We start from the raw sequence: 11630 nt of genomic DNA, 5'->3' as shown, positions 1-11630 counted from the left end.
TCTCTCTCTCTCTCTCTCTCTCTCTCTGTCTGTCTGTCTGTCTTTCTCTGTCTCTCTTGTTTTTCAAGACAGAGTTTCTCCAAGTAGCCCTGGAACTTTCTTTGTAAGCCAGGCTGGCTTCAAACTCTGATTTCCAAGTGCTGGGATCAAAATGTGTGCCACTGCTGCCGGGCTACATTTTTCTCATTTTACAAATTGAAATGGGTTGGGTAAATAATGGAATGAAAGATTTTGAATTAGTATACACTTGCTATGATTTGTATTTCCAAGTGGCACATAGTAATGCTTATTTTACTTTTACTTGTAGTAATGAATGTTATAACAATTGAAGATTATAAGAGCACATACTGGCCAAAATTAGATGGTGCCATAGATCAACTTTTAACCCAGAGTCCTGGTGACTATATACCTATATCCTATGAACAGATTTACAGGTAAGTCACCATTTAATTTTCCTGAGTTCTAATGGGATTTGATTGCTGACAACATGAATGTGATGTATAAAGTATGTAAGATAAAGTTGGATATATATATATATTCTCCGTACTGCTGTATTGGAGATTTGGTTCAGAAGTGGTTTTCTTTTTCTTTTCTTTTTTTCTTTTTTTTAAAAAAGATTTATTTATTATATGTAAATACACTGTAGCTGTCTTCAGACACCCCAGAAGAGGGCCTCAGATCTCATTACGGATGGTGTGAGCCACCATGTGGTTGCTGGGATTTGAACTCAGGACCTCTGGAAGAGCAATCAGTGCTCTTAACCGCTGAGCCATCTCTCCAGCCCCAGAAGTGGTTTTCAAATCAAGATACTCTATTAATTTCTGCCTCTGCTTGCTTGCCTGTCTTTGTCATATAGAGTAAAAATCATCTGAGCCCAGTAAAAAAATTAGTGGAGTATCTGCTATAAAAAATACGGTTTTTGTTTTGTTTTGTTTTTTGTTTTTGTTTTTGTTTTTTAAAGGGAGATCCTTGTTAGCTGTGTTGATGCTTAGTGATGTGCAATTCTAGTTCTCGTTGATATTTGTTACCTAGCCTCTTGTAAATGAATCATCAGATTAGGAACTAGGATGGGAAATGAGCTGAGCTGAACAGTGACAGGAAGAAGTGACAGCTATGTTGTTCCCCACAACTGGCGTACAAGGAGGATGGATGTATTGCAAACATCTTTGTGAGTTAGAAACTTTCTCTATGCTGGTTATTACTCTTATTTTGACATTTATTTTTTAAAAAGAGTGTGAGCAGGTAGTTTATATGGAGTTACCATATTTAGACCATAAATTATCGCTCAATTTTTGATTCCTTTTGCCTATTTAATGTGTACTACCCAGGTCATTTAAAGTTAGTTGGCAATGTCCTTTCCATCAGAAGACTGACTAGGGGTGGTAGGTTTTTGTTAGTTTCTGGTTGATTGGCAGCTGTTTTAGGTTGGTGACTTGTATTTTGTATGTGTGCTTTAACATGGAATTTCGTGGAATGCTTCTTCATTGACTTGGTTTCTGTGCCTTGTTTCTTGCAGTTGTGTGTATAAGTGTGTATGCCAGCAGCACTCAGAACAGATGTACAGTGATCTGATTAAAAAAATAACCAGCCACTTAGAGCGAGTCTCCAAGGAGCTGCAGGTAAGAAGTTGAGTGAGTGTATTGGTGTTTGCTGATTTGAGTGTTTCTGATAAGGTGGAGCTAGGCTGCTACAGGAACAGTTGGAATCTTATCAGTATGATTTAACACACAAGTTTATACTTTCTAGTTAGGTATTGACTAAATGATCTAATCCTCAGAGTAGACTGAAAATTTGATATAAAGTATGTGACTTTTTTTCCTTTGGGATCTATTTTATCCATAACTGATTCCACTTAGCACCATGTCTGCATTTCTTTTATTTAAAACCTTGTTTTTCTCTGTTAACTTCACTATCTTGTAAAAATTAAAAATACGTACATACATACATATCTTGTTTTTTGAATTCGAGTTCTTTTTCAAGAGTGAGTGTTTTCTCCTACTAGTTTCTAACTTTCAGTATGAACAACTGAAGCCAGCTATTGTCAAACTCTTGCAACTGATCTTAATATCTGGGTGACAGCAGAAAACCCTCATTGGGGTGCGTGGCCTCCAGGTCTTTCCCTCAAACACAACACACTAGCTTTGTGCCAGAGCCTGATCCTACTTGGATTCTGAGTAGAAGTAACAGCCTAGAAAGCTGACTCCCATTAGGTAACCAGGTTACATTAAGATGAGCAATAGTTCCAACAGTAGACTGTGTTTGAGACTGTGTACCGCTCACCTTATAGTCTTCTTTACGTTTATCTTGTGTATGGGGGGCAGTGTGTACATGTGCCACATGTAGTTGGGGTTTTCCTCCCACTGCATGGGTCCCAGGGTAAACTCAAAGTCATTAGGCTTGGTGTGAGGTAGCTCATCTTTACATACTGAGCCTCCTCATTTGCCCAAGGGTTTTGTTTTGTTTCCTTTTTTTCTCAATTATAGCCAGAGCTACATTTTCTAAAATATACAACTTTGCCTATTAAATTGTTTTTACCTTTTTATTTGTTTTTGTTTTTTGTTTGTTGTTTTTCGAGACAGGGTTTCTCTGTGTGTAGCCCTGGCTGTCCTGGAACCCACTCTGTAGACCAGGCTGGCCTCGAACTCAGAAATCCGCCTGCCTCTGCCTCCCAAGTGTTGGGATTAAAGGTGTGTGCCACCACGCCCGGCTTGGTTTTATTTTTTTTTAACTGAATACAATTTATTCATATATATATATATATATATATATATATATATATATATATAGTTGTTGTAATTTCAACAACTGAGATATCCTGTGCCAGTTGTAGATGAAACCCAAAAGCTGTTTATTATGTTTTAAATAGTTTGCTTTTTAATTCTCAACTCTCTGAATCCCTGAAAGACAGCTTTCTGCTCTGTCTGTCCTTTGTATTTGCCATTCCTCTGGTTTCTGTCACTGTCCTTTCATGAGTACTTTGGTGATTGTTCTCCCTTACTTTATGTATCTAAGTTTATTTAGCTTATTTAGCTATCTTTTGATTGATTGGTCTTTAGGTAGCTTTTAAACTAATAACACTTTGACGAACAATCAATCTGGTAAGTAATATCATCTTGCCATTCACAAAGTAACCAGATTAGACTCCCAGGTTTTAGTCAAAACTAAGTATTTTACAAAACTAAGTTTTAACTTCTTTTAGGAAGGACTTATTAAAGATTAAATCAAGACAAAGGTACTCTTTTTAGTATTTCAAAAACTAAATGTCAGTAAACGTAAAGGTATATATTATATAAAACCAGGGACTTTATATTTAGTCAATACATATCTCATTAAGTTTGAAAAATATTATTTAAAACTTGTTTGAGGTTCTGGGAATCAAATCCTCAGGGTCTTGTTCATGCTAAACAAGTGTGCCCCACCCCTACCCCCCACCCCCCCAGCTGTACTAGCTGTTGGCTGTTGGCTTTCTTGAGATAGGCTCACCTGGGCTTCACAGTTACAGTTGTTCCTGCCGGCCTTGATGTGGAGATCCAGCCTCAGCTTCCCAGGTGCTGGGATTATCGTGACTTATTTTGGAAGATGTAACCAGTTATAAATAGCTTTAAAGTAGGAAACAGCATGGGGACATCAGACTCTGGTTTCAACTTTGTCACTCAGCAGTTGTAGGCCCCTTTTTAAAAAACATATTAATATCATTTTGTCAGTTTTTCTTCATTAAGGTCAAGTAACTTTATTGAAATATCTGTGGTCCCTTTATACTAAGTTGTAAGATACTTTTTTCCTTCTGCTTCCTGCCTTGCAGAACCTTCTTTCTCAGTATTATATCATTTCTGGTAATTTATGGATAGCCTTCCTGGAATTCTTGTCCAACTCTCAATACAGAACAGAGTAGAACAAAACAGACTGTTGGCATTTGTCTGGACCCAGAGCCTCTTAGCAGTAACAAGCCTGTTAGGGCTGTGGTTGCGTTCTGTGTTTGTATTCATACCTGACTTCTCTGGCTCTCCTGTGAGGTAAGGACTCTGTCCTTTTCTCTTTTTAGCCTTAATATCTGGTACAACTGTAACTCAGAAAACTTTTGTTTCGTGAATGAATGCTCATTAGCTAAGTTTTGACTTACATTCATGTTCTGTAGATGCTTAGGTAGTTTTGCACAGGGCAGAACATTGTATTTGGATGGAACATGTTATTTGCAGCCTGATGTTTTAAATTCTTGAGCCAAAACAGTATTGTGGGATGAGTTGCATTTGGCAGATAAGCAGGTGCAGTTGACAGATCAGTGGATTGGACCCACAGGGCATCAGTTTTTGTCAAGGACGTCTTAAAATAGCTACTGGTTTGGCTTATTTATCCATTATTTAACACATTCTGTTGGAAACACCCAAAGTGCTGTGTGAATGAGCATTCCATATTTATTTTTGGTGTTGACCTAAAAGCTAGAGAATGATATTTTCAATTTTTAATATATTAGTCTGTCAAACCTAAATATTATTGTATGGTAGCATAGTCTTCGCATTTTAAAACATACTCCCTTACATACATCTTTCATTTTAGAATAGTGTCTTTTGTACCCCTTCAATAACTAAAAAAGTTGCTTGTTGAATTGATAAAACAATTAGCTAAACCCACTAAAGTGTACTTCTCACTTGTTATTTCACTTGATGATTGTATATATTTCTATGATACTATAATTCCAGTCTCTTTTTAGCTTTCATAAGGAAATTCAGGGTTTTTTGTTTGTTTGTTTGTTTATATCTGGAGTCTTCAAATTCTTGGTTTTTGATTCACAAATGAATAGAAATAGTTATATACAGAAAATTGTTTTACTAAATAATCTGCTTAGTTTTTATTTTTGTTGTTTGTTTCTGAGACAGTATTTTAATATGTAGCCCTGGCTGATCTGGATGTTGTCTAGGCTAGTCTCAGAAAGATCTACCTTCTTCTGACTCCCCAGTGCTAGAATTAAAAGTGTGCACTACAACTCTTGACGCAGCTGCTTCATTTTGCAAAGTTCTTTTCACATTTGTAGACACCATCATGCTTGGGCTGAGGGCTTGGACTAGGACTTCCAGCATGCCTGCTGAGTTTGAATTACTTCTGACATATATGTTGCATTCATTCATAGCCAAGTTGGAATGCCTCTACCCAGCTCACTATCTCAGGCTAGATCCCACATTCATATTTGGCTCCTCTTTTCTCTCTCTCCTTTTGCTTTCAGGAGATGGCCAGTTAGTAGGCTGTCACACTAATTGCTTCTGGCACTCTGCTCTAACATTGCCAGACACTTGCAATGTTTTCTTGTTTGCCTCTACAGAGTCGTCATTAAGTTTTAATATCTTTAAAATCCATAATTTGTGGGCATGTATTCTGTGGTGTGTACATATGGGTCTGTGTGTGAGGTGACAGCACCTCACTATGTAATCTCAGCTGTCTGAGATTTGTAATCGCAAACTGTTTCTGGTTCCTGAATTTTGGGATCAAAGCTATGTGCCATCATACCTAGTTTGTGGACATAAATTCTTGTTCAGAAACTTAAAAATACTACCACCACCTGCTTCAACTAATCATAGTTGAATCTTTCATCATTAGAAGAAACAAATAAAAAAGTCCTAAAACAAAAACCAACAAATAAATTGGTTTATTTGTTTCAGGCATTTCTGGCGAGAAATTTGATGTAGCTAACACTTTTCTGTCTAAATATGCAAAGTATTCTGTTAGGTAAAGTAGATATGTCGTTGATAAGAAGATGTGATTGGTTTACTCCTGCTGAGAACAATTTAAAACAAACTAAACCAAACCAAACCAACCCCCCAAAAAAAAGAAAAAAAAAAAAAAAAGAAAGACAAACAAACAAAAAACAAGACCAGAGTAGAATAGAAAACCAAGGAGTTACAGGGCCAAGATCTGAGAAAAGGAAACTTCAGAGAGAGGAGAGTGACACTTGAACTAACTACTTCTTGGGCCACCTTCCTATTCTGGAAGTCGAGGCAGGGGGAAGGCCACTGTACTCTAAAATTCATTTATGTACTCTGCTGTGGAACTGCATCCTCAACTCTGCACTGTCAAATTTAATAGAGCTCTGATAGACTTGAGTTGAAGATATATAATAGATCATCAAAGCTCATCAAACTGGAAGAATAGCTCCCAGCAGCAGTGAGATTGACAAGCTATAGAGTGACCATTGGCACAGAAACTTTCTTCTTGCTTAGTTATGGTGGTCTAGACTGGCTGGCACCTTGAGTCATGAGAAACAAAAGTAGATTCTTTTTGGAGAAGATATTTTCCTAGGCATGCGTCGTTAATTTTTCATAATCATTGTCTGGTATTATATCAGAAACAATCAGAGTTGGAGATGTAAGTGATTGTCAAGTTTTGAGAAATATCAGACAAGAATTGAGAACCACCAGTAGTCTCTTTAAAGAAATAATACAGAGTATTCTTCTGATCGATGTCTCGGTGTGATAGTTTTTGCTTTATCTTACTACATTTTATTTTGTTAAGTTTGGTTGTTATCTCTTAGAAGCCTGTTTTTTTCTAATGAGAGACAGAAAGGGAATGGATCCAGAGTGGAGGGGACATGGGAAGGAACTGGGAGTGAGTAGAGAATGGGGAGATATAATCAGGATAATCAGGATTTTACGAGAAAAGAATCTTTTTTGAACAACAACAACAACAAAAAACAATAAAATGAAAATAAACAATAGAGTATTCGGATAGATGTTTATAGGTGAAAATTTGGTGATTCAGGTTGGAGTGAAGTACAGTAACAAAAAGATAAGCTGAGTTTATATAAATGTGATAATGTTTATTTTACATTTGTGTGTGTGTGTCTGTGTGACAGTGTGACAGACATACAAGAACATCAGGGTAGGGATGGAGAGGAGAGACTCTTTTACATACCACAGTGCACATGTGGCAATCAGAGGATAGTTGCAAGAGTTGATTATCTTCACCATGTCAGTCCTAGGGATCAAACTAAGGTCCTCAGGCTTGGCAGCAAGGTACCTTACCCACTGAGCCATCTCACTGACCCAAATGATGAAGAGGGTATAAATGACACATGTAAGCAGAACTAATGGCAATAGTATGTAACGGTTTGGTAGCATACAATCTGTAATTGTGGACCAACCTCCATAGGCATAGTAAAATGTAACATGATGATAGAGGGAGAAAATGTAATTAAAAAATAATCAAACTTGCAGATACTTACACCCAACCAATGGACAGAAGCCAGGGACCCCTGTGGTTGAATTAGGGAAATACCAGCAGTCTCACCGAACCTGGATCCCTGAGATCTCTCAGACACTGAGCCACCAACACATATACAGCCGAGTATTGTCTGGTCTGGCCTCACGGGGGGTGGGGGTGGGGGTGGGGGTGGGGATGGGATGAAGAACTGTCAGAGGATGACCAGGAAGGGGAGTAATGACTGGACTGTAAAAGAAGATTTAATAATAATAATAGAAAATAATCAAGCCACGAAAAGGAGGGAAAGGCACAAAGAACAGATGAGGCATAGAATAAGGAATAACTTAAATTTTACCCTGTCTATCATTATATGAAATGATAAAAGCTTTGAGAAGCAATAATCAGACAGTATGAAATCCTGCAACTTTACCTAATATTGCTGTCAAGAACCACAGCTGAAAGATAATAAGGAAACAGAAAAATTGAAAGTAAATGTTGGACATGTTAGACAAGGGCTGGTGAGATGGCTCAATGGGAAATTTAAATCTCCAGAGCCCATTCATAAACCAGACACTTAACCCTCGTGCTTCTACAGGGAGATGGTGGAAGAGGCAGGAGAACTCCTGGAGGCTTATGGGCCAGGTAGCCTGGCATCTATCAGGAAAATGATGACAACAAGCAGCAAAAAGAGGCCCTATATCAAACGAGGTGAAGGTAGGGTGTTGGTTTTAAGAAAGTTTAATTTGGAATAGAACTTAAAACACGAGGTTAGAAAATAATAAAATTTGGAAAATCAAAAGCCTTAGCATTTATCTCAAACAGCAGGTGGAACCTAAAGAAAGCATTAAAGTACAGTGACTTCTTGTTAGACCACTGAATTGTTTAGAGCCATCCAGACAGCCATGATTCAGAGTAAAATTTGACTAATCTCAGCTTAGTTAGGGCAGTGAAGATGGCAGCACCAACAAAGAGTTGTCATGGATAAGGGACAAGAGAACTTTATGGGCAGAGGCTCCTCTGTGGTGCTTACCCAGGTCTTAAGAAGTAGTCCTGTGAAGAAGACAGGGAAGGATGTTCCAGTGGTGTTGGGAGAGGGGAAAAGCTAGACAAGGTAGACCAGATTCAGATGGCAGAAACCATTGAATGCCAGGAATTGTATCTTAGAGCATCAGTGTTAGAAGCATAGAAAATGGATTGGAGTAGGAATGATGGGGTATGGGGAAGTGCTGTTGGTGGCAGACTAACAGGTCATCTGCAGTTCCAGAATCTGAAAAAAATGAAACTCTGAAAGGGGATGTCTTTAAATTGGTATTGAAACTCATGTATTAAAACTTGACGTGGGGTGAGAGAGCTGGCTCAGTGGATAAGAGCTCTTGCTGCTCTTAGAGGACCCAGGTTCAGTTTTCAGCACCTCCATGGTAGCTTATGCCATCTATAACATCAGTTCCAGGGATTCTGATGCCACCTCTGACAGGTCTGAGCATCAAGTTTGCAAGTGGTACACATGCATACATGCAGGCAAAACACTCATACACATAAAATACAACCCAAAACTTGATCTTAATTTGTGTGAATAATTTACTGGAACCCTTTAACTTTCCCAGAAATAACTGTGTGGTCTCAGGCCTTACTGGAGCCCTATCATAATGCCTTCAAAATTTACCAAGTTCTGAATAAAATAAGGTATACACTTGACCCTAGTCTTAGTGTAAAAACCATGAACCAGTTGGTAATAAAAAGGAGAAAGGCTGTCCATAGTGGTGCATGCCTTTAATCCGAGCACCCAGGAAGCAGAGGCAGGTAAATCTCTGTGACTTAAAGTTAAAGGTTGGCCTGGTCTAATAGTGAGTTCCAGGCTATCCAAAGCTTCATAGCTATAGAACCCAGACAGAGATCAAAATTTCTATGCTCTTTAGAGGTGGGGAAATAGTGTTTTATGTTTGATTTGACAAATATTTATGCTTTGTATGCTAGGCCTTAGTATGCAGTGCCTAGATGCTAGAGTTACAGAAAAATTACAGCTTTGTTCTTTAGCAGCTTTTATGTGAAAAGACATAATGATCATTTTAATATTCTGAAATGTGAAGAGTGACTGGGTAGGAAAGTAAACTGAGTTCCAAGTCCTGGCTAATTTTCTCTACTGTGAAAAATTTTCAAATATATCTGTGCCACTTTCTATCGCCTTAATTTAAGCTGCGTTGATGGAATTGACTAGACAATAAGAAAAGATATCCTGGTCCATTTTGATTTTCAGATTTTCTATGCCACCTTTTCTTAACTTTCTGACTTCATTCCTTCCAGAGCAAGGCAGTAGCCCTTGATGAGGAGTTCAAAATTCCTTGTGTAATTACCTTTCCATGAGAACTGCACAGCAGTATTTTGCTTTTAAGTTTAGGTTGATTGCACCTTTACATATTCAGATCTTATTCCCATCTGGTTTCTTTTTCCAGTAGCTCCTCCTTCCTGCCAAGGGAGTGTTCTGCTGCTCTGCTATGGTTGGCTCCACTTTGAATCCTCTACCCTTGGCAGACTTTAATGTTTATGTTGCCACTGTCATGCTAACTATTGTGCGGGTTGTTGTGTTTAACTATCCATCAGGATGCCATCTTTTGAACAATGTACTTTTGAGAATAGCAATGCCGAATGACTCATGCTGGTGTCTGCCAGCCTATTATGGCCTTGATTTAGGACTTGAGGTGAATGTGCCAGTTGTAGTGCTGCTGACCTTGTTCCCAGTTCCTTCTGCATATATAGTAGAGTTGTACTCACTCACTACCTTGAAGTTAGTCCATACCAAGTGACTTTGGCACGTGAGTTGTTCCTGAAAGTAGTGTGTTCACAAATGCTTAATGTTGGCTCTGCAGTTCCTTATGTTGCTGCTTCCTTGCCTTGGTGTTCCCAGTGGCTAATGTTCCATCTTTATTTACATTTCAAAGTTATTCCCCTTCTTTGTTTCCCCTCTACAAATCTCCCTCCTATCCCCCCTCCTCCCTGCTTTTATGAGGGTGCTCTCCAACCCACCTACCCACTCACCCACCCACTCCTGCCTCACTGCCCTAGCATTCCCCTACACTGGGGCATTGATCCTTCACAGGACCAAGGGCCTCCACTCCCATTGCCAGATAAAGCAATCCTCTGCTACATATGCAGCTGGAGCCATGGGTCCCTCCATGTGTACTCTTTGGTTGGTGGTTTAGTCCTTGGGGCAGGGGTCTGGCTGGGTGATATTGTTATTCTTCCTATGGAATTACAAACCCCTTCAGCTGCAAAGGTTCCTCTTAACTCTGGTCCTAAGTAAGGATAATGTGAATCAAACTCTCAACACAGATATACAACATGAGCGAGCAAGAAAGCTGTATTTTATCACCACCCCCCCCCCCGCTCTGTGTGTGTGTGTGTGTGTGTGTGTGTGTTGCAGAATCCATTGGAACAGTTGTGAACCACTTTTCCCTAAGCATTTTGTGGATAAGTTCAGTGCACTTGGTTGAATTGTAGTGTATCTTCACTTTAGCCACCTGAGCATTGTGGCTTTTGATGCAGTTCACTGACCATTAAGTAGTTTGGAACTTTACATTACTTAGTTGTTTAAGCAGACTGCTTCTAGGGAAAGACAATAACATTAACGTGGGGGAAACAGCACAGATAATTTTCTGTTCAGATCCAGAGCAAGGGGGCTATGGAATGGTACACCTTTTCATTCTTAAGTTTCTAAGCAGCAGTTTAGAGAGGTGTTTGTTAGCTGTTTTAATTAAAAGGAAGTTGATTGGATACACTTAAATATTTTAATAAAATTAATACTTTTGATATGTTTAAGCTAAATATATCTTGGGTTTCTAGTTACTATAATTGACAAATCAGTAATGAAATTAATTGGAACTAAGCTATAGCTAGTTTCTTTTACTTAATTTTATTCAGTCTGAACAAACATTGACTTATGCCTTGTCCAACTGCAAGTAAAGGGCCAGCCATGTTTTGATGGGTGTTAAGAGCTGGGCAGGTTTTGCATTGCTATTTACTTTTTGCCCAGTGGGTGGCAGTACAACCCAACTGGTTGCTTGCAGTTGTCTTGGCAAAAATGAAAAAATAAAGGCCTTAAATTTTAAATCTGTTGACATTCAAAGTGTGTATTAAAACAAACAGTTGAACAAATAACCTCTTTACTTTCCCAAGTATACTTCTTCTCTTCTTGCTAGACTGAAGATTTTAGGTAATAAAATTATTGGGCTGAAGAAATGGTTAAAAGTGTTTGTAGCTCTTGTGCAGAACTAGAATTTGATCTTACCACTTACACTGGGCAGCAGCCTGTAACTCCAGCTCTAAGAGGTTCTGATGTACTGATCTGGACTCCATGGATACCCATGCACATGAGGTTACAGTCTCTGTTGTGCTCTCTCTCTCTCTCTCTCTCTCTCTCTCTCTCTCTCTCTCTCTCTCTCTCTCTC

At 38.7% G+C, this 11630-nt stretch overlaps 1 protein-coding gene across 2 annotated transcripts in view; it reads left to right on the top strand.

Moving 5' to 3' along the window:
- The window catches only part of Cacul1 (CDK2 associated cullin domain 1), a 56929-nt gene that overhangs the window by 17976 nt on the left and 27323 nt on the right, over positions 1 to 11630 (top strand). For both annotated transcript variants that reach the window (XM_021202649.2, XM_021202642.2), the window contains exons 2-3: positions 308 to 434; positions 1517 to 1619. In XM_021202649.2, coding sequence (XP_021058308.1) covers positions 308 to 434; positions 1517 to 1619 — 230 coding nt within the window. The remainder of the gene's footprint in view (positions 1 to 307; positions 435 to 1516; positions 1620 to 11630) is intronic.

Source organism: Mus pahari, chromosome 1, assembly GCF_900095145.1.
Source record: "Mus pahari chromosome 1, PAHARI_EIJ_v1.1, whole genome shotgun sequence".
Lineage (NCBI taxonomy): Eukaryota > Metazoa > Chordata > Mammalia > Rodentia > Muridae > Mus > Mus pahari.
The sequence above is the reverse complement of the archived record's forward strand: the minus strand, read 5'-3'. Positions and strand labels throughout refer to the sequence as shown.